Source organism: Xenopus tropicalis, chromosome 10 (genome assembly GCF_000004195.4).
Source record: "Xenopus tropicalis strain Nigerian chromosome 10, UCB_Xtro_10.0, whole genome shotgun sequence".
Classification (NCBI taxonomy): Eukaryota; Metazoa; Chordata; class Amphibia; order Anura; family Pipidae; genus Xenopus; species Xenopus tropicalis.
In genome coordinates this window covers 3309937-3333756 of record NC_030686.2, presented here as the reverse complement: position 1 = coordinate 3333756, position 23820 = coordinate 3309937, and the positions used below count along the sequence as shown (strand labels likewise).

The window sequence follows — 23820 nt, the reverse complement described above, 5'->3', positions numbered from 1 at the left end:
CTGTCTCTGCCCCTATATATTAGGTACCTACCTAGTGCTACCAACCCCTATTTCTGTAGGGACATGAGAGCAGGGCAGGCAGTAACCCTCCCAACACTTTCCCCTGTCTCTGCCCCTATATATTAGGTACCTACCTAGTGCTACCAACCCCTATTTCTGTAGGGAAATGAGAGCAGAGCAGGCAGTAACCCTTCCAACACTTTCCCCTGTCTCTGCCCCTATATATTAGGTACCTACCTAGTGCTACCAACCCCTATTTCTGTAGGGAAATGAGAGCAGAGCAGGCAGTAACCCTTCCAACACTTTCCCCTGTCTCTGCCCCTATATATTAGGTACCTACCTAGTGCTACCAACCCCTATTTCTGTAGGGAAATGAGAGCAGAGCAGGCAGTAACCCTTTCAGCGCTGAATGTTGAACCATTATTTACACCAGTTGCAGGTACAGTTCATGTCACTAATGGGCGGGGCCTCCTATGACCTATTGAACGCTTTAATTTATGAAGGGTCGGTGACAGCTCAGAGAGACAGATATTATTTCCCCCGGGGGCAAATCTTTTTCTTATAAAATTCCACATTGACATCTAATTACCAGCAGCCATATAATAATGCTGAGGCAGAAGGGATGGAGACCAATACTGGGACACTGGATTGGCTAAATAAAATGTAGGGGTTGGCGCTATGATATTTACCTTTCTTTTATTTTCTGTAACCGGGTTGAGGGAAGCAGTTCTGTATGTGCCCCCCCCCCTCTGTCTGGGCAGGGTCCCTCTGTGGCTCCCCATTCTGTATGTGCCCCCCCTCTGTCTGGGCAGGGTCCCTCTGTGTCTCCCCATTCTGTATGTGCCCCCCCCCTCTGTCTGGGCAGGGTCCCTCTGTGTCTCCCCATTCTGTATGTGCCCCCCCCCCCTCTGTCTGGGCAGGGTCAGGCTCCTCCCCCTGGGTCAGAGTTTGTGTCATGGTGGGATCAGTAACCCTATTGGTTAAAACAAACCCCGCTCTTGGCTTTGCGATGTTTCTGTGACTTTGCAGAGGAGAGATTTGCACCCTTAGGGGCATTGGAACCCGCAGCCCCAATAGGAATGTTTCCTGCATAACTCAATGACAGACATTCCCTCGGCTGCCAACATTTTGACAACGAACATAAATTCAGCCCCATCAAGGTGATTTGCTGACATCAACCCAACATTCCTCTCTAATCGGTTCTGTACTTTATTCCAGGTGTGTCTAACCCCGTCCCCATTTATTGGAGGAGCAGCTTCCTGCTCGCTGGGGCTGCTGGGAGCTGTAGTTTCAGCCAAGCATTTACTCAACCTCCCTCAGTTTAAGGTGCAATTAGTGGCCTCCTGTCCTCTATCTTGTCCTACTGTCTCCTTCTTGTCCTACTGTCTCCTTCTTGTCCTACTGTCTCCATCTTGTCCTACTGTCTCCATCTTGTCCTACTGTCCCCATCTTGTCCTACTGTCCCCATCTTGTCCTACTGTCTCCATCTTGTCCTACTGTCTCCATCTTGCCCTACTGTCTCCATCTTGTCCTACTGTCTCCATCTTGTCCTACTGTCTCCTTCTTGTCCTACTGTCTACTTCTTGCCCTACTGTCCCCATCTTGCCCTACTGTCTCCATCTTGCCCTACTGTCTCCATCTTGTTCCACTGCCTCCATCTTGCCCTACTGTCTCCACCTTGTCCTACTGTCTCCATCTTGTCCTGCTGTCTCCATCTTGTCCTGCTGTCTCCATCTTGTCCTGCTGTCTCCATCTTGTCCTGCTGTTTCCATCTTGTCCTGCTGTCTCCATCTTGTCCTGCTGTCTCCATCTTGTCCTGCTGTCTCCATCTTGTCCTGCTGTCTCCATCTTGTCCTGCTGTCTCCATCTTGTCCTAGTGTCTCCATCTTGTTCCCCTGCCTCCATCTTGTCCTACTGTCTCCATCTTGTTGCCCTGCCTCCATCTTGTTGCCCTGCCTCCATCTTGTCCTACTGTCTCCATCTTGTCCTACTGTCTCCATCTTGTTCCCCTGCCTCCATCTTGTCCTACTGTCTCCATCTTGTCCTACTGTCTCCATCTTGTCCTACTGTCTCCATCTTGCCCTACTGTCTCCATCTTGCCCTTCTGTCTCCATCTTGCCCTTCTGTCTCCATCTTGCCCTTCTGTCTCCATCTTGCCCTTCTGTCTCCATCTTGCCCTACTGTCTCCATCTTGCCCTACTGTCTCCATCTTGCCCTACTGTCTCCATCTTGCCCTACTGTCTCCATCTTGCCCTACTGTCTCCATCTTGTCCTACTGTCTCCATCTTGTCCTACCGTCTCCATCTTGCCCTACTGTCTCCATCTTGTCCTACCGTCTCCATCTTGCCCTACTGTCTCCATCTTGCCCTACTGTCTCCATCTTGCCCTACTGTCTCCATCTTGCCCTACTGTCTCCATCTTGCCCTACTGTCTCCATCTTGCCCTACTGTCTCCATCTTGTCCTACTGTCTCCATCTTGTCCTACTGTCTCCATCTCGCCCTACTGTCCCCATCTCGCCCTACTGTCCCCATCTCGCCCTACTGTCTCCATCTCGCCCTACTGTCTTCATCTTGCCCTTCTGTCTCCATCTTGCCCTTCTGTCTCCATCTTGCCCTTCTGTCTCCATCTTGCCCTACTGTCTCCATCTTGCCCTACTGTCTCCATCTTGCCCTGTCTCCTTGCCCTACTGTCTCCATCTTGCCCTACTGTCTCCATCTTGCCCTACTGTCTCCATCTTGCCCTACTGTCTCCATCTTGCCCTACTGTCTCCATCTTGCCCTACTGTCTCCATCTTGCCCTACTGTCTCCATCTTGCCCTACTGTCCCCATCTTGCCCTACTGTCTCCATCTTGCCCTACTGTCTCCATCTTGCCCTACTGTCTCCATCTTGCACTACTGTCTCCATCTTGTCCTACTGTCCCCATCTTACCCTACTGTCTCCATCTTGCCCTACTGTCTCCATCTTGCCCTACTGTCCCCATCTTACCCTACTGTCTCCATCTTGCCCTACTGTCTCCATCTTGCACTACTGTCTCCATCTTGCACTACTGTCTCCATCTTGTCCTACTGTCCCTATCTTACCCTACTGTCTCCATCTTGCCCTACTGTCTCCATCTTGCCCTACTGTCTCCATCTTGCCCTACTGTCTCCATCTTGCCCTACTGTCTCCATCTTGCCCTACTGTCTCCATCTTGCCCTACTGTCCTTTCTTTCTTTGTTGTACTTTGAATGTCCCCACAAAATGAAACCCAATTACTAATGATTTGCTCATTATCTTTGTTATGAGGCCAATATGGAACTGCTGCCATAAAGCGTAGCTGAGCTGCTATTCTTTTGCCAGAAAGGAAGTGCTGGTGGGTTCAGTCTATAACAGGAAGTTGGACTCTATCATAAACCTCATTGGGGAATAGAAATGGCTTTGTCTCTAGTTCTGATTGGTTCATGAAGTCATTAGGGTGCGAGGCTGCGGGTCCAGCGCATACAAGGCAGTTATTCCTGTATTTGCAATGATTAACTGGATGATTATGTGATTAACACTCCGTTTCCCAGCAGCCCCGGCGCAGCCATATGCTCCAAATTAACTTATCAGCTGTGGAATTTGCAGCAAATCTTCTTATCACGTTGGGCGTCTCCCCGGCTCATTCAGGTGCCCTGGCCTCGCGCCCAACTCATTATGGGCTCTGTACCGTCTGACACCTTCATATATCCTCCATCCTTATGTATAAATCTGTAACCAACATAAACCCCAAATATACGACCTTTCAGCTCCATGTACAGAGTGTGTCATCCAGATAGTAAATTGTATTGAGTATTTGGTGCATTTCATCTTCTGGCTTCAGCCTTAAATGAGCCCAAATATAACATTCTGTATAATAAACGATTCTAAACGACTCTTCATTAAACACTTTATGGCCGAAAGTATGGGGGACCCTGCCCCCCAACATCTCATTCCTATATTAAGGGGGGTAATTTGAAGTTGCCCCTCCCTTTGCTGCTATAACTGCCCCTGCCCTTCTGGGAAGGTTCCCACTAGATGGTGGAACAGTGTTGCTGTGTATTATACATGGAATTGGCACTGTATTTATCCTGCTGTGGGTTCTGGGGTATTATACATGGAATTGGCCCTGTATTTATCCTGCTGTGGGTTCTGGGGTATTATACAAGGAATTGGCACTGTATTTATCCCGCTGTGGGTTCTGGCGTATTATACATGGAATTGGCACTGTATTTATCTGCTGTGGGTTCTGGGGTATTATACATGGAATTGGCACTGTATTTATCCTGCTGTGGGTTCTGGGGTATTATACATGGAATTGGCACTGTATTTATCTGCTGTGGGTTCTGGGGTATTATACATGGAATTGGCCCTGTATTTATCCCGCTGTGGGTTTCTGGGGTATTATACATGGAATTGGCACTGTATTTATCTGCTGTGGCCGGTTCTGGGGTATTATACATGGAATTGGCACTGTATTTATCTGCTGTGGGTTCTGGGGTATTATACATGGAATTGGCACTGTATTTATCCTGCTGTGGGTTCTGGGGTATTATACATGGAATTGGCGCTGTATTTATCCTGTTGTGGGTTCTGGGGTATTATACATGGAATTGGCACTGTATTTATCCTACTGTGGGTTCTGGGGTATTATACATGGAATGGCACTGTATTTATCCTACTGTGGGTTCTGGGGTATTATACATGGAATTGGCACTGTATTTATCCTGCTGTGGGTTCTGGGGTATTATACATGGAATTGGCACTGTATTTATCCTGCTGTGGGTCTGGGGTATTATACATGGAATTGGCCTGTATTTTCTGCTGTGGTCTGGGTATTATACATGGAATTGGCACTGTATTTATCTGCTGTGGGTTCTGGGTATTATACATGGAATTGGCACTGTATCTATCTGCTGTGTGTTCTGGGGTATTATACATGGAATTGGCACTGTATTTATCCTGCTGTGGGTTCTGGGGTATTATACATGGAATTGGCACTGTATTTATTCCTGCTGTGGGTTCTGGGGTATTATACATGGAATTGGCACTGTATTTATCTGCTGTGGGTTCTGGGGTATTATACATGGAATTGGCACTGTATTTATCTGCTGTGGTTCTGGGTATTATACATGGAATTGGCCTGTATTTATCCTGCTGTGGGTTCTGGGGTATTATACATGGAATTGGCACTGTATTTATCCCGCTGTGGGTTCTGGGGTATTATACATGGAATTGGCGCTGTATTTATCTGCTGGGTGTGCTGGGGTATTATACATGGAATTGGCACTGTATTTATCCTGCTGTGGGTTCTGGGGTATTATACATGGAATTGGCACTGTATTTATCCTGCTGTGGGTTCTGGGGTATTATACATGGAATTGGCACTGTATTTATCCCTGCTGTGGGTTCTGGGGTATTATACATGGAATTGGCACTGTATTTCCGCTGTGGTTTGGGTATAATGGAATGACGTTTATCCTGCTGTGGGTTCTGGGGTATTATACATGGAATTGGCACTGTATTTATCCTGCTGTGGGTTCTGGGGTATTATACATGGAATTGGCACTGTATTTATCCTGCTGTGGGTTCTGGGGTATTATACATGGAATTGGCACTGTATTTATCCTGCTGTGGGTTCTGGGGTATTATACATGGAATTGGCACTGTATTTATCCTGCTGTGGGTTCTGGGGTATTATACATGGAATTGGCACTGTATTTATCCTGCTGTGGGTTCTGGGGTATTATACATGGAATTGGCACTGTATTTATCCTGCTGTGGGTTCTGGGGTATTATAGAGACCAATGCAGTAAACTCTCCCTCATTCAGGGCCGGGGGAAGTGCTGCTATTTTGGAGCCCCCCAAATCCTACATTAAGGGGAAATATCTGTTTGTGCCTTCGTGCCGCGCAGGATTTGCATCTGTTCACTTGTCATTTATTATATTTGGAATTCACTTTAAGTCCCTAAATTAGTACCATGGCTGCACCGCAGGAGGCCTGAGTTGGAGTTTCAGCTGTGAAGCAGATAAACGGCCAAACATGAACCTGTTAACACTTAGTGAGCAGTCAGGGAGGGTGAAGGCACCGACAGTATAACCCACAGTTCCTTATGGATAAACATGGATACTACAAAGGGGGTGGAAGGCTGGGTGGTACCCCCCATAGTAATACTAAGCAAAGTTTTTGATAGCCGACAGAAGGCGCCAGTTTTACGGAGATGGGTGAGATGGTTGGAGTAGTTTGGTGGATCCCATTTTGATGAATGAATTAACTCATTTATATCAATATATTAATCTATATCCGTATATTTGGGAGTTGTCTTGAATTTGCACTTTAGCAAAAACTGAAGGGCTGTAGGTTTGGTAATATTGATACTGTTTCCATCTTACCCTATATCTTTATCTTACCGTACTGTCTCCATCTTGCCCTACTGTCTCCATCTTGCCCCACTGTCTCCATCTTGCCCTACTGTCTCCATCTTGCCCTACTGTCTCCATCTTGCCCCACTGTCTTCATCTTGCCCTACTACTGTCTCCATCTTGCCCCGCTGTCTCCATCTTGCCCCGCTGTCTCCATCTTGCCCCGCTGTCTCCATCTTGCCCCGCTGTCTCCATCTTGCCCCGCTGTCTCCATCTTGCCCCGCTGTCTCCATCTTGCCCCGCTGTCTCCATCTTGCCCCGCTGTCTCCATCTTGCCCCGCTGTCTCCATCTTGCCCCGCTGTCTCCATCTTGCTCCGCTGTCTCCATCTTGCCCTACTGTGTCTGTCTTGCCCTACTGTCTCCATATTCGTCTACGGCCTCCATCTTGCTCTACTGTCTCCATCTTGTTCTACTGCCTCCATCTTGTTCTACTGCCTCCATCTTACCCTACTGTCTCTGTCTTGTCCTACTGTCTCCATCTTGCCCTACTGTCTCCGTCTTGCCCTACTGTCTCCGTCTTGCCCTACTGTCTCCGTCTTGTCCTACTGTCTCCGTCTTGTCCTACTGTCTCCGTCTTGCCCTACTGTCTCCATCTTGCCCTACTGTCTCCATCTTGCCCTACTGTCTCCATCTTGCCCTACTGTCTCCATCTTGTCCTACTGTCTCCACCTTGTTTTACTGTCTCCACCTTGTTTTACTGTCTCCACCTTGTTTTACTGTCTCCATCTTGCCCTACTGTCTCCATCTTGCCCTACTGTCTCCATCTTGCCCTACTGTCTCCGTCTTGTCCTACTGCCTCCATCCTGTCCTACTGTCTCCACCTTGTTTTACTGTCTCCATCTTGCCCTACTGTCTGCATCTTATGATGCTGCCTCCATCTTACCCTTCTATCTCCATCTTACCTCTAACCTGTCCAACATATTGTCCTACTGCCTTATGGACACCCTACTGTCACCATTGTTACCACTTGTCTTGCCCTGCTGTCATCATTTTGGCCTCCTATTGGCACATTCCAGCCAGTGTCCAGCACCCCAAGCCAACCTTACATACATCTTTTAATTTATATTTATTTAGAGTGCTGCTAATTTGACCTAATTCATAAAAACACATAATGTATAATATTAGTGGGCAGAATGGCAGTTGCACTTGGTGGGGCAAGTGTAAATCCTCTATGTATATACGGTTTAACTGATCATGAATATGGTGCAGATTGATATGAAGCAACAACATTGGATGTGCAGGAATTATAGAGATTCCCCTTCCCTACATTCATTTCATTCAGGTTGAGTTGTAGGGCCACAAGCCCTAAGGCGGACTCGGCGGTGCCATTGTTTAATTTCATAATATTATTTCATCCAGAGGCCCCGAATCCCCAGCAGGAACAGCCCGACATGGGCACGGGGCATCTTTCCAGGGTTTGTGGAACGGCCGAGACAAACAATCGGAGCGGATTCCAGGCCGATGCACAAACAGTCCATGTGCTGCTCCTGCTGGGCTCATATGTGTCTGTCTGACCCTGACAAATTAGATCTCGGCCAGACTGCTGGCAACTCCCGGGTGAAGCAGCTCAGATTGCACGCAATGCTTTGTCTTCATATGTCTTCCAGACTTGGATTTGCTCATCCCGACTCTAAAGCCGAGCTTTCTGTTTGAGAAATTGTCAGTTTAATCCAATACACACCCTGCCCTAACCTGCTGCTTGCTACAATGCACCCATATTGCATGGCCAAAGTCCTCCATAATTCCACTGCACCCAACCCAACCCCAACAGGGGGTTCCACTCAAACCCAGCCAACCTTCCCATCACAACTGGTTGGACTACTGTGGTCATTATCAGGAGAATGGTTCTACAAACCATCATGTGATCCTATCAGACACAACCATTTATTTAGACGGAGATACATAGTGGCCAGTGGTGAGTACAAATGGTGGCCAAATTATCTGCTCTTCTGCACCCAGCTCATATGTAGTTCCATGCAGAGAAGCAGCCATAATGAACCTCAAAGACCAATTGCACATCTGTTGGATCCCAGTCTCACAATCAGAGGACTCTATAACGTGGTCTCTGTCCCACAAGGGGAGAAGGACCTTGCTCCACCAATGAAATGATCTCTGCTGTACTGTAATAGTCACACCTTGAAGAGTTATTATTGCCAATGTCATCTGCTTAATAATCTAAATATGAATTACATATCAGCAGTTTGGCTGGGAGTGAGGACCTGCCTCGTTATGAAACAAGGTACATGCAGCAAGTATGTAATTATGTCATGTGATCCGGCTGTTGCCACATGTCTTTCCTAGTGCTGAGTCCCAAACTGGTGGTGCCCGTAGAGTTAATGGTAGGGGGGAGATGTTCTACTGGTCTGCGGAGATTAACTGTTCCATTGTCTTTCTGATCAGGGAAACAGGAGGCAATGTGACAGGCAAGACCTCTCCCTGTGGGAAACAATCAAGGTTCTGCTTTCTTGGAACTTTTCCTGGGCCAGCAACTCCTGTGAGGATTACTACAAAGCCATCATCGTGGATCCATTCTGGGAAGTGACTCCTCTCATGGTGAGTAATTCCGTTGGGCATTATGGTCTCTTCGTTAATTCTTGTTATACATCTTTGTCTTTATCTATTGCTCTTGGTCTTTGGGCTGGTGCTTTGTTCATGGGTTTGGTCAAACTGGTCCAAGTGTATCTTCATTGGGGAAATACGTTCAACGTGCCTCTGGTTAGTGCTTCACTTCTCTTCTGTATCTCTTGTTGGGTTGGTGCCTAGTGTATCTCTTGTTGGGTTGGTGCCTAGTGTATCTCTTGTTGGGTTGGTGCCTAGTGTATCTCTTGTTGGGTGAGTGCCTAGTGTATCTCTTGTTGGGTTGGTGCCTAGTGTATCTCTTGTTGGGTGAGTGCCTAGTGTATCTCTTGTTGGGTTGGTGCCTAGTGTATCTCTTGTTGGGTTAGTGCCTAGTGTATCTCTTGTTGGGTTGGTGCCTAGTGTATCTCTTGTTGGGTTGGTGCCTAGTGTTTCTTATGTTGGGTTGGTGCCTAGTGTATCTTTTGTTGGGTTGGTGCCTAGTGTATCTCTTGTTGGGTTGGTGCCTAGTGTATCTCTTGTTGGGTTGGTGCCTAGTGTATCTTTTGTTGGGTTGGTGCCTAGTGTATCTCTTGTTGGGTTGGTGCCTAGTGTATCTCTTGTTGGGTTGGTGCCTAGTGTATCTCTTGTTGGGTTGGTGCCTAGTGTATCTTATGTTGGGTTGGTGCCTAGTGTATCTTTTGTTGGGTTGGTGCCTAGTGTATCTCTTGTTGGGTTGGTGCCTAGTGTATCTCTTGTTGGGTTGGTGCCAAGTGTATCTTATGTTGGGTTGGTGCCTAGTGTATCTTATGTTGGGTTGGTGCCTAGTGTATCTTTTATTGGGTTGGTGCCTAGTGTATCTTTTATTGGGTTGGTGCCTAGTGTATCTTTTATTGGGTTGGTGCCTAATAAATCTTTTGTTGGCTGGCTGCCTAGTTTATGTTTTGTTGGCTGGGTGTCTAGTGTATCTTTTGTGGAGTTGATGCCCAGAGTATCTTTCTTTAGTGCCTCGTGTTTATTTTTATGGGTTGGGACGATGCCCAGTTTATTTTTTGTATTTTTTCTTGGGTCGATACCTTGAGTCTTTTTACTGAACTAGTGTATCTCTTGTTGTCTGGCTGCATGGTTTATCTTTTGTAGGTTGTGGTGAGTTCCTAGTGTGTCTTTGGTTGGGTGGGTGCCCAGTTTTTCTTTTGTTGGGTGGGTTCCTAGTGTGTCTTTGGTTAGGTGGGTGCCTAGTGTGTCTTTGGTTGGGTGGGTGCCTAGTGTATGTTTGGTTGGGTGGGTGCCTAGAGTAACTTTGGTTGGTTGCGTTCCTAGTGTGTCTTTGTTTGGGTGGGTTCCTAGTGTGTCTTTTGGTTGAGTGGGTTCCTAGTGTGTCTTTTGGTTGAGTGGGTTCCTAGTGTGTCTTTTGGTTGGTTGGGTGCCTAGTGTTTCTTTGGTTGGTTGCGTTCCTAGTGTGTCTTTGGTTGGTTGCGTTCCTAGTGTGTCTTTGGTTGGTTGCGTTCCTAGTTTGTCTTTGGTTGGGTGGGTGCCTAGTGTGTCTTTTGGTTGGGTGGGTGCCTAGTGTTTCTTTGGTTGGGTGGGTTCCTAGTGTGTCTTTTGGTTGGGTGGGTTCCTAGTGTGTCTTTTGGTTGGGTGGGTGCCTAGTGTGTCTTTTGGTTGGGTGGGTGCCTAGTGTTTCTTTGGTTGGTTGCGTTCCTAGTGTGTCTTTGGTTGGTTGCGTTCCTAGTGTGTCTTTGGTTGGGTGGGTGCCTAGTGTATCTTTGGTTGGGTGGGTTCCTAGTGTGTCTTTTGGTTGGGTGGGTTCCTAGTGTGTCTTTTGGTTGGGTGGGTTCCTAGTGTGTCTTTTGGTTGGGTGGGTTCCTAGTGTGTCTTTTGGTTGGGTGGGTTCCTAGTGTGTCTTTTGGTTGGGTGGGTTCCTAGTGTGTCTTTTGGTTGGGTGGGTGCCTAGTGTGTCTTTGGTTGGGTGGGTGCCTAGTGTGTCTTTGGTTGGGTGGGTGCTCAGTGTTTCTTTATCTGGGTCGATACCTTGAGTCTTTTTATTGAACCAGTGTATCCCTTGTTGGGTTGGTTCCTAGTGTATGTTACAGATCTAGCTGTAATAGGCCCCTCCCTATCGGTGTGTTATTATTTATTATATGGGATTTATACCCACAGATATTAGTAAGTCTATGTTTCAGCTTATCCCTGCCTGGTCTCCCCCATCTCGGTCTTTTAATATCTCGATTGTTCTTTCCTTTTGGTTTCCATATCCCCAGATCATTTTGTCACCCATTTTACTTTTCATATTGCTGCCCCTGGCGGTTTTGGGAAAAAGGAAGTGCAACCCCTTCCCCTGTGATGTCACTTCCCTTCAAACCCCGTCAGTCAGCTTCCTGGGCACCTGGCAAGGTCCCTAATCCCATAATCCCTTTGGGGTTAATGGCAGACGCTGCTGTTTGATCCGTAACCCAAAGGGGAGTGTGTAACTGCCAGTAAATCCCCATGTAACACTCCCAGTCTGTCTCTGTCTGTCTGTCTATCTATCCCCAGTAGTGTAACGGGGCAGTTCTGCGCCGTGTCAGTCTGCAGCAGATCATGTTTAATATGTAAAAAATGTTACATTTCGGGAGAAACTGACAGTTTGCTGACAGTATAAAAGTCGTATAATCAATCACATCGGGCAACTCCCCGTCTCTCCCATAGACACCTGCAGGGTACGGGGAGTACGTCAGCACCCACTGCCCCGGCATCTTATACAGTTCAGCTATTTTCAGACTATTTGTTGAAAGAATTTGGAATTGGTTGGCATCATGTAAAAGTGTGAAGTGTGTCTAATGTGTAGCGCTGGCTCCTTCTGAAAGCTCAGACTCAGGCACACTTTACTGCTGCGCTGCAAGTTGGAGTGATATCCCCCCCACTCACCCCCAGCAGCCGATCAGCAGAACAATGGGAAGGGAGCAAGATAGCAGCTCCCAGTAGGTATCAGAATAGCACTCAATAGTAAGAAATCCAAGTCCGGCTTGGGACTCCTCCAGTTACATGGGAGTAGGAGAAACAATAGGTTAGCTGAAAGCAGTTCTAATGTGTAGCGCTGGCTGAAAGCTCAGACTCAGGCACACTTTACTGCTGCGCTGCAAGTTGGAGTGATATCCCCCCCCTCACCCCCAGCAGCCGATCAGCAGAACAATGGGAAGGGAGCAAGATAGCAGCTCCCAGTAGGTATCAGAATAGCACTCAATAGTAAGAAATCCAAGTCCGGCTTGGGACTCCTCCAGTTACATGGGAGTAGGAGAAACAATAGGTTAGCTGAAAGCATTTCTAATGTGTAGCGCTGGCTGAAAGCTCAGACTCAGGCACACTTTACTGCTGCGCTGCAAGTTGAAGTCATATCCCCCCCCCCCCCCTCACCCCCAGCAGCCGATCAGCAGAACAATGGGAAGGGAGCAAGATAGCAGCTCCCAGTAGGTATCAGAATAGTAAGAAATCCAAGTCCGGCTTGGGACTCCTCCAGTTACATGGGAGTAGGAGAAACAATAGGTTATCTGAAAGCAGTTCTAATGTGTGTGAATTTGGAACAAAAACGTGTTCTTTCCAGAAGCCACAAAGCTAAATTCCCCACGGTCCCCGGCTTTTGGGGGCCTTCCATTGGCGTCACGACCAGCCCCCCGTTCCCACGAGTTCAGGGTTACGCTCTTAGGATCATATAATCTCATTAAACGGGAAAGAACATTTTTTTATTGTAACTCATAAATAAATGTTTTATTTTGTAACCAAATCCGCACATTCCCGGGGTCGCGCAGTGCAGGGCGGAAGCGAATGTTTGGGTTGTTGAGCCGCCGGCGGATTAATTCTGCGTCCGCTTGAATATTTATACTGAGCAATTACGTGGGCTGGTTAATCTCTCCAGAGCTCCCTTAATCCCCCCCCCATGTGTTTTCAGAGGATTAAGTCGCCCAACGTCTCATCCGAGGAGTCACAAAGTGACAATGTGGGTCGGGGATCGGCGGCTTCCTACAGAGTGGGGGGTCCGGACCCATGGGAAGCAGAGAGGGGGGTCTTTCTCAAGGAAATATAATGCTGAAATTTGATTTTATACTAATATCTTAATGGGATGGAACTGGGGTTGGTGCGGTGGGAATGATGGGACCGGGGCGGCCAATGAAACTCCCTGTCTTCAGGTGCCTCAAATTGTGGGTTGTTCACCTTTGAGAGAGTGATATTCTGAGACAATTTGCAATTGGTCTTCATTTTTTATTATTTGTAGTTTTTTAGTTATTTCAGTTCAGCTGGTTGCTAGGGTCCAAATTACCTTGGCAACCAAAGAGGGGTTGAATGAGAGGCTGGTATATGAATAGGGGAGGGGCTGAATAGAAAGATAAGGAATAAAAAGTAACAATAACCATAAAACTGGAGCCTCACAGAGCAATAGGGTTTGGCTGCCGGGGTCAGTGACCCCCATTTGAAGTTAAAAACGAATACTTGCAGCGCAGCAGTAAAGTGTGCCTGAGTCTGCGCTTTCAGCCAGCGCTACACATTAGACCTGCTTTCAGCTAACCTATTGTTTCTCCTACTCCCATGTAACTGGAGGAGTCCCAAGCCGGACTTGGATTTCTTACTATTGAGTGCTATTCTGATACCTACTGGGAGCTGCTATCTTGCTCCCTTCCCATTGTTCTGCTGATCGGCTGCTGGGGGTGAGGGGGGGGATATCACTCCAACTTGCAGCGCAGCAGTAAAGTGTGCCTGAGTCTGAGCTTTCAGCCAGCGCTACACATTAGAACTGCTTTCAGCTAACCTATTGTTTCTCCTACTCCCATGTAACTGGAGGAGTCCCAAGCCGGACTTGGATTTCTTACTATTGAGTGCTATTCTGATACCTACTGGGAGCTGCTATCTTGCTCCCTTCCCATTGTTCTGCTGATCGGCTGCTGGGGGTGAGGGGGGGGGGGATATCACTCCAACTTGCAGCGCAGCAGTAAAGTGTGCCTGAGTCTGAGCTTTCAGAAGGAGCCAGCGCTACACATTAGAACTGCTTTCAGCTAACCTATTGTTTCTCCTACTCCCATGTAACTGGAGGAGTCCCAAGCCGGACTTGGATTTCTTACTATTGAGTGCTATTCTGATACCTACTGGGAGCTGCTATCTTGCTCCCTTCCCATTGTTCTGCTGATTGGCTGCTGGGGGTGAGGGGCGGGGGGGATATCACTCCAACTTGCAGCACAGCAGTAAAGGTCACATGACTGTGGCAGGGTAAGTGCAACTCTTTAACCCGTTTACTGTTGGGCAGGCAGGTTAGTCCGGCCCTTGAGCAGGGAGTACAGGGCCCCGGGAATTACAGCTCAGTGTCGGGGGCTGCTAAGGAACTGGGGAAACAAATGGGAATCTGAGCAAAAGTGAAATGATTGATGCGGATAGGGGGAGGAGCTAGAGCGCAGACAGGCGCATATTTCCACTAAATCCGATAAGCCCATTTATTGGCACTTACACTCCCAATCCCTCGCTCTCACTTTGTACATTTCAACATTTTAACCTTCTTTTTGAAATTCCGCAGCGCGTCGGTCTCGGATAATCAGCGCCAGTCTCGTGGCTAATGGCGGCTATACTGTATCTATATGGCGTCCAATTCCCTCCAACTGGCGGTTCTGTCATTTCCCCGCTCTCGCTCATGGCGCTGGGGTGCTGGGAGTTGGAGGAAGGGATGGGGGGGGGGTTACACAGTGGAGTAAGTGCTGTATAGGAATGGGGGAATTTCTTCGACAGGCACAGAGGGAATCGGCATTCTCATTGGTCACTTCTCCTGCATTTATAATGAAGTTATTGATCAGTAGAATTCTCATTGGTGAATTTTCTTGCATCTATAATTACATTTTTAGGCAACTTCTATAGCAAAATCTAAAATGCTGGAGTTCTGCAGAATATGGACCCAGAGCCGTTGCTACAGCCGTTATCTACCCCCCGGGGTTAGAGTCCATTCTAAGCAGAACTTTCCCTTTAATGTCTCTCCCCGGCCCGGTGGCCACTGAAGCTTTTCTTTCCCTTGACGATTTTCCTATGGGAACGAGACTCGTGTGGAACCCGACGAGGGGAAGTTTGGCAGCGAGCGGATCCCAAATGTTGATGGAAGATTAAGTGCTGAGCGCAAAGTATGTTCTGGAAATTCGACCCGGGAAAGGCGGACCCTGTCATTCCCCCGGCCCACAAGCCCCCCGGCCCTTCTGTAAGAGGGGCACAATGACATGGGCAGCTAGGGGCATGTGTTTGGAACTCACACCCCCCCAATATTCTCTCAGGTGGTTCTGCCCATAAGGAAATCTGAATATTAAAATGTGGAACAAGCTCAAGCCCCTCCCACTTTCTGACAAGCCACGCCCATTCAACCTTCGATGGAGTCACCCTGTGGCTTGATTAGGTCATAATCCTTCTGGGTTCTGGATGTTAATGTTAGCGATGCACCGACGCCACTAGTTTTGGGTTGATTGGGTCTGACTGGGTCCTGAGTGACCAATGGGCACAAAAGCTTTGGGTGTAAGTGAGGATCACCTATGGGCGTGACCCGTATTCAGCTGCCCCAGTAGTGTCAGTAGAACAGCACCGGGTCTGAGCCGCTGGTAGAGCTTGGGTTGGGTTTATCCCTGTGCGTGGCTGGGACTATAAGGTGCTATTGTGCCCAACCCAGTCCCGCTCCGACCCCAGTCCCTCCCGCTCCGACCCCAGTCCCTCCCGCTCCGACCCCAGTCCCTCCCGCTCCGACCCCAGTCCCACCCTCTCCGACCCCAGTCCCACCCGCTCCGACCCCAGTCCCACCCGCTCCGACCCCAGTCCCTCCCGCTCCGACCCCAGTCCCACCTGCTCCGACCCCAGTCCCACCCTCTCCGACCCCAGTCCCATCCCCTCCGACCCCAGTCCCTCCCGCTCCGACCCCAGTCCCACCCTCTCCGACCCCAGTCCCACCCTCTCCGACCCCAGTCCCATCCGCTCCACCCCCAGTCCCACCCTCTCCGACCCCGGTCCCACCCTCTCCGACCCCAGTCCCTCCCGCTCCGACCCCAGTCCCACCCGCTCCGACCCCGGTCCCACCCTCTCCCACCCCAGTCCCACCCTCTCCCACCCCAGTCCCACCCTCTCCCACCCCAATCCCATCCTCTCCCACCCCAGTCCCACCCCAGTCCCACCCTCTCCGACCCCAGTCCCACCCTCTCCGACCCCGGTCCCACCCTCTCCGACCCCGGTCCCATCCTCTCCGACCCCAGTCCCTCCCGCTCCGACCCCGGTCCCACCCGCTCCGACCCCGGTCCCACTCGCTCCGACCCCAGTCCCACCCTCTCCCACCCCAGTCCCACCCGCTCCCACCGCAGTCCCATCCGCTCCGACCCCAGTCCCACTCGCTCCGACCCCAGTCCCTCCCGCTCCGACCCCAGTCCCTCCCGCTCCGACCCCGGTCCCAGGATAATTCCCAAAGAGACTGGATTAAATGAGTGACTGTTATTGTGCCCAGGCCGGGGGGGCTTGGGTGGGTTACAGGAATAAATCAGCCCGTGGCTTTGGGTTGTTCTGATTCCAATGTCCGGCCCGTCCGGCGGCGCCACTGAGTCCTTATACGGACTCCCACTAAACCCCATGGGGGTCATTTATATAAACCCCCGACTGAGGCCCAAGTTTTGGGGTGGGGGGGTTGTTGGGGGGGGGGGCCTCCAGTAACTCCCTACCTGCACCCCATGAATACAGCAGAGCCAGTAAATCCCCCAGGCCGGGGCTGTTTGTATGAGAAGCACTGATGGGCCTGCGCCTCGGGGCCAGGGATCTGCCCCAGTTCTGAACCAGAACCGTAGAATTAGCAGCACTTTGGGCCGAGGGCCAGAGATGGAGTGATACTCGCCGGGCGCCAGACATGTGGGGAATGAGAGGAAATCGCCACTTAGTGAGAATAAAGGAAATATTATTATTGCAAAAAGTTACATAAAAACCCGATTCACGGAGCCGCCAATAACTGGGCCCAGCAGGGCAGATGGGAGCCAATGGGCAGGGCAGATGGGAGCCAATGGGCAGGGCAGATGGGAGCCAATGGGCAGGGCAGATGGGAGCCAACGGGCCGGGCAGATGGGAGCCAACGGGCCGGGCAGATGGGAGCCAACGGGCCGGGCAGATGGGAGCCAACGGGCAGGGCAGATGGGAGCCAACGGGCAGGGCAGATGGGAGCCAACGGGCCGGGCAGATGGGAGCCAACGGGCAGGGCAGATGGGAGCCAACGGGCCGGGCAGATGGGAGCCAACGGGCCGGGCAGATGGGAGCCAACGGGCCGGGCAGATGGGAGCCAACGGGCCGGGCAGATGGGAGCCAACGGGCCGGGCAGATGGGAGCCAACGGGCCGGGCAGATGGGAGCCAACGGCGGGCAGATGGGAGCCAACGGGCCGGGCAGATGGGAGCCAACGGGCAGGGCAGATGGGAGCCAACGGGCCGGGCAGATGGGAGCCAACGGGCCGGGCAGATGGGAGCCAACGGGCCGGGCAGATGGGAGCCAACGGGCAGGGCAGATGGGAGCCAACGGGCCGGGCAGATGGGAGCCAATGGGCAGGGCAGATGGGAGCTATCTCAGTATATTCTCCCTCTCTCAATATATTCTCTCCTTCTCTGTCCTCCGTATATTCTCCCTCATCAGTATATTCTCCCCCCTGTATATTCTCTCCTTCTCAGTATATTCTCCCTCCCTCAGTGTATTCTCTCCTTCTATCTCATCCTCAGTATATTCTCCCTCCCTCAGTATATTCTCTCCTTCTCTCTCATCCTCAGTATATTCTCTCCTTCTCAGCCTCAGTATATTCTCTCCTTCTCAGCCTCAGTCTATTCTCTCCTTCTCAGCCTCAGTATATTCTCTCTTTCTCTGTATATTATACCCTTTCTCAGTATATTCTCTCCTCCCTCAGTATATTCTCTCCTTCTATCTCATCCTCAGTATATTCTCTCCTATCTCAGCCTCATTATAATCTCCCCTGCTCAGTATATTCTCCCTCCCTCAGTATATTCTCTCCTTCTATCTCAGCCTCAGTATATTCTCTCCTTCCTTAGTATATTCTCTCCTTCTATTTCAGCCTCAGTATATTCTCTCCTTCCTTAGTATATTCTCTCCTTCTATCTCATCCTCAGTATATTCTCTCCTTCCTTAGTATATTCTCTCCTTCTATCTCATCCTCAGTATATTCTCTCCTTCTATCTCAGCCTCATTATATTCTCCCCTTCTCAGTATATTCTCCCTCCCTCAGTATATTCTCCCTCCCTCAGTATATTCTCTCCTTCTATCTCAGCCTCATTATATTCTCCCCTTCTCAGTATATTCTCCCTCCCTCAGTATATTCTCCCTCCCTCAGTATATTCTCTCCTTCTATCTCAGCCTCAGTATATTCTCTCCTTCTCTCTCAGCCTCAGTATATTCTCTCCTTCTCTCTCAGCCTCAGTATATTCTCTCCTTCCTCAGTATATTCTCTCCTTCCTCAGTATATTCTCTCCTTCTCTCTCCTTCCTCAGTATATTCTCTCCTTCTCTCTCAGCCTCAGTATATTCTCTAATCCCCCTGCCATTCACGGAGGCCTCATTAGTACGGGGCAATGTGATACCCCCCCCACCCCCCCCCCCCCCCCCCCCCGGAAACCATTAGTGATAATCTCATCCCCTAAAGTGATGTTAAATAAACACTTTTATTGCTTCTCATTTGATCCGGTGCCAGAACTGTTACAGACCCATCGGGCTCAGGTTTCCTGTTCTGCAGGTAATTAATCGGCAGATTCCAGCTGTGCCGCGCGGCCTCCAGTCTCACTGGGCTGAAAGGATGGGATTTTGCCTGTTATTTCCAACCCGGGGATTCACCGCTCCTCAAAAATATTTTTGGTTATAGTGATGCTACTGTTTAACAGCAGCCCTGCCCTGCTTTATGGCTGAGATTCTAGCTATCTGTATAACAGAGCATTCTGTCACAGTGGCACAGATCCTATCTGATCCCCCCCATTGTAAGCAGCAGTCCTGCCCTGCTTTATGGCTGAGATTCTAGCTATCTGTATAACAGAGCATTCTGTCACAGTGGCACAGATCCTATCTGATCCCCCCATTGTAAGCAGCAGTCCTGCCCTGCTTTATGGCTGAGATTCTAGCTATCTGTATAACAGAGCATTCTGTCACAGTGGCACAGATCCTATCTGATCCCCCCCATTGTAAGCAGCAGTCCTGCCCTGCTTTATGGCTGAGATTCTAGCTATCTGTATAACAGAGCATTCTGTCACAGTGGCACAGATCCTATCTGATCCCCCCATTGTAAGCAGCAGTCCTGCCCTGCTTTATGGCTGAGATTCTAGCTATCTGTATAACAGAGCATTCTGTCACAGTGGCACAGATCCTATCTGATCCCCCCCCCATTGTAAGCAGCAGTCCTGCCCTGCTTTATGGCTGAGATTCTAGCTATCTGTATAACAGAGCATTCTGTCACAGTGGCACAGATCCTATCTGATCCCCCCATTGTAAGCAGCAGTCCTGCCCTGCTTTATGGCTGAGATTCTAGCTATCTGTATAACAGAGCATTCTGTCACAGTGGCACAGATCCTATCTGATCCCCCCATTGTAAGCAGCAGTCCTGCCCTGCTTTATGGCTGAGATTCTAGCTATCTGTATAACAGAGCATTCTGTCACAGTGGCACAGATCCTATCTGATCCCCCCATTGTAAGCAGCAGTCCTGCCCTGCTTTATGGCTGAGATTCTATCTTTATAACAGAGTATTAGTTTCCCTGTAGGCTATAGGAAGAAGAGAGGATCCCCTGTTACATTCAATTGTACAAATCCCATCTATCCCCATGGAGCTCTTTATCCCAGTAATCTGATCAAATCCCGGCATGTAATTGGTTCAGCGTGGCCTTTATGTATTGCTAAGGGAGGGAAAGTACATTAATTCTCTGCTGGAGCTGCTCCCTGGCTGCGCCGGACAAGGTGTCAGAGAATAGAACCTCAGGTTGATATAAGACTCAAGCTGGTTTAGTTTGGTGACCATGGCAACTAAACAAATGGAAGGATGATGATTCTATATGGGGGCTTTTAAGTCACGTCAAAACTGGCCTATTGATTGCAGCAACTGAATTGGTCAGAATATGCAGGATATTGTCCTATATATTTCATTAAACAACTGGCCTACTGAGTGTAGCTGCTCCATCCACCAATTATTATGAATGTTTTCTGCGCTCTGTACCTTTAACCTCTCCCCCCCCCCCCCATTGAGGCTGGAATTTATCATGGAAAAGGGGCGCGGGATATTAGTAAGCGGAGGGGGGCGTCACTCATTAATTGAATTGCGTCGTATCCAACCCCATTGGAGCAGAGGGGGGGCCCTAATTCCAAAGGATTTGGGGTGGGGGGTAATGACTTCACCTCGTATTCCTGTTGCCCCCCCCTATATATATATTACATATATACTGTATATTTTATATATAGATATTATATATATCCCCCCAGGGATTATTCCATCAAGTGGAGCCGCAATATTGCTCTGATCTGTATCTGTGCATCTGTGGGGTGATCCCTGCAATAAATCAGGTGGGAAAGGCAGATCTATTGCCCCCCCCCCACCCCGTGGGTTTAATGGGGAGAAGGAAACATTGTGAATCTCCGGAGCCCTTAATCCTCCCCATTAACTGATATGTTTTATAGAGATGAGATAGGAACCAAGAACCCGACGGTGGATGAAAAACATGTGGCCCCCATGGAAATATCTGTGTAATAGATTTACTGTATGTTTTGTATCTCTCTAAATATCTATGTGCCCCTCCCCTAGTTACGGTTACCCCTTATAGTATATGAGTTCCCTGTATAACTCAGCCTGCAGCCTTGTGCCTTTATATGGGCACAGAACCCCTCAGTGACTGCTAATATCCTTATCATTTACAGTAGGGGGTACATTATCCCTTATAATACATGAGTGATACTCAGAGTTCCCTGTATAACTCAGCCTGCAGCCTTGTGCCTTTATATGGGGGGCACAGAACCCCTCAGTGACTGCTAATATCCTTATCATTTACAGTAGGGGGTACATTATCCCTTATAATACATGAGTGATACTCAGAGTTCCCTGTATAACTCAGCCTGCAGCCTTGTGCCTTTATATGGGGGGCACAGAACCCCTCAGTGACTGCTAATATCCTTATCATTTACAGTAGGGGGTACATTATCCCTTATAATACATGAGTGATACTCAGAGTTCCCTGTATAACTCAGCCTGCAGCCTTGTGCCTTTATATGGGGGGCACAGAACCCCTCAGTGACTGCTAATATCCTTATCATTTACAGTAGGGGGTACACTATCCCTTATAATACATGAGTGATACTCAGAGTTCCCTGTATAACTCAGCCTGCAGCCTTGTGCCTTTATATGGGGGGCACAGAGCCCCTCAGTGACTGCTAATATCCTTATCATTTACAGTAGGGGGTACACTATCCCTTATAATACATGAGTGATACTCAGAGTTCCCTGTATAACTCAGCCTGCAGCCTTGTGCCTTTATATGGGGGGCACAGAACCCCTCAGTGACTGCTAATATCCTTATCATTTACAGTAGGGGGTACATTATCCCTTATAATACATGAGTGATACTCAGAGTTCCCTGTATAACTCAGCCTGCAGCCTTGTGCCTTTATATGGGCACAGAACCCCTCAGTGACTGCTAATATCCTTATCATTTACAGTAGGGGGTACATTATCCCTTATAATACATGAGTGATACTCAGAGTTCCCTGTATAACTCAGCCTGCAGCCTTGTGCCTTTATATGGGGGGCACAGAACCCCTCAGTGACTGCTAATATCCTTATCATTTACAGTAGGGGGTACATTATCCCTTATAATACATGAGTGATACTCAGAGTTCCCCCCCCCCCGGCAGGCAGATAATGACAATGGGATCTGCAGGAATAAGTGTATTTTACTGTGCAGCTGTCACGGCTCTGACATAGGGGGGTCACCAAGTGTCAAACTTCTGTTACAAACTGACCCCCAGTGGCATTTAGTAAGATTTGTACCTTTGCGCCAGAAGTCATTATTTTCCCATAAATGTGATTTACAGCCAAACTGGGGTTGGGAAGTTGATCTTGTCCATTTCCAGACGTTCGGGGGCCATTTCCCAGTGGTACCACTCGTTATTCCGGGATATGGATCATCGGAGTGCGTATACGTACTTTGTATTTTAGTATAATGTAGAGAGGGATATTCTGAGACAATTTGCAATTGGTCTTCATTTTTTATCATTTGTAGTTTTTTAATTATTTCCGTTTTCATTCAGCAGCTCTCCAGTTTGGAGTTATAACAACTATCTGGTTGCTAGGGTCCAAATGACCTTAGCAACGAGCGTGTGAGTTGAATGAAAGACTGACATATGAATAGGGGAGGGGCTGAATAGAAAGATAAGGAATAAAAAGTAACAATAACAATAAAACTGGAGCCTCACAGAGCAATAGGGTTTGGCTGCCGGGGTCAGTGACCCCCATTGAAAAACTTCAGAGACTAAGAAGGCAAATAATTCAAAAACTATAATAAAATAAACAATGAAGACCAATTGAAAAGTCGTGTAGAATTGGCCATTCTATAACATAAGTGAATATTGTCCTTATCCATCAATCTCTCGTTCCAGGCTATCGGCTCTGCAGTCACCAGAACCATCGTCCACCCAATGGAGCTCCTTAGCCACGTACTGGGGCGGAGTCTCCGCAACGTCATGAAAGAGGTTCCCAGCCAATGGCAGTTGCCCGTTTTCCTTTTGCTCCCACTGGCGCTGGTGACAGTTCTTCTGACCGTCTATTTGGGAAGAAACCGCTCGATCCAGGTCACTTGTCAACCACCAACCGTGAAGCCCAAGTCAAAGAGCATAAAAGCTTCGTAGGGTCCTGTTGCCCCTCAGCCTTGGGCGCGGGGGCTATAGGGGCCCCTTCTTGTACATAGGGACACTACTTATTAAGGAACAAAGAGCATCATGGGTACTAGATTTCCCCCGTACTGACCTGAAGGTCAACTCCATGGTCTTCAAGTACAAGAAAGTCCCTAGAGATGTTCAGCTCCATGGAATTGGCTCATAGCAACGGGAAGTTGCCCCTCAGCTTTGGACGTGGGGGATAAAGGGGCCCCTGCTTGTACATAGGGACACTACTTATTGTGGAACAAAGAGCATCATGGGTACCAGATTTCCCACCGTACTGACCTGAAGGTCAACTCCATGGTCTTCAAGGACAAGAAACCCCCTAGAGATGTTCAGCTCCATGGAATTGGCTCATAGCAACGGGAAGTTGCCCCTCAGCATTGGGTGCGGGGGCTAAAGGGGCCCCTTCTTGTACATAGGGACACTACTTATTGTGGAACAAAGAGCATCATGGGTACCAGATTTCCCACCGTACTGACCTGAAGGTCAACTCCATGGTCTTCAAGGACAAGAAACCCCCTTGTGATGTTCAGCTCCATGGAATTGGCTCATAGGAACAGGAAGTTGCCCCTCAGCATTGGGCGCGGGGGCTAAAGGGGCCCCTTCTTGTACATAGGGACACTACTTATTAAGGAACAAAGAGCATCATGGGTACCAGATTTCCCACTGTACTGACCTGAAGGTCAACTCCATGGTCTTCAAGGATAAGAAAGTCCCTAGAGATGTTCAGCTCCATGGAATTGGTTCATAGCAACGGGAGGTTTTAGGGCAATGGGGGTGATGGGGGTCCTACCATTATGGGGGAGGGGGGTGTTGGGTCCTACCATTATGGGGGGGTTGTTTTAGACTGTTAGATTTTCTACTTGAATAAAACCAAAACTTACATTGTTATTCACGGAGTCAAAAAATACAAGAAAAGATTTAT

General features: G+C 48.8%; 1 protein-coding gene across 4 annotated transcripts in view; it reads left to right on the top strand.

Annotated features, from left to right (window-relative positions):
• LOC116407958 (chloride channel CLIC-like protein 1) overlaps nucleotides 1-23820 on the top strand; it is a 68538-nt gene extending 44718 nt beyond the window's left edge. For 3 of the 4 annotated variants that reach the window (XR_004220640.1, XM_031894435.1, XM_031894434.1), the window contains 2 exons: nucleotides 8821-8973; nucleotides 22614-23820. Coding sequence is in view for 3 of the 4 variants with exons in the window: in XM_031894435.1 (XP_031750295.1) it covers nucleotides 8821-8973; nucleotides 22614-22862 (402 nt within the window). In the remaining variant the exon portion in view is untranslated. The remainder of the gene's footprint in view (nucleotides 1-8820; nucleotides 8974-22613) is intronic. The other variant, XM_031894436.1, reaches the window with a different exon arrangement.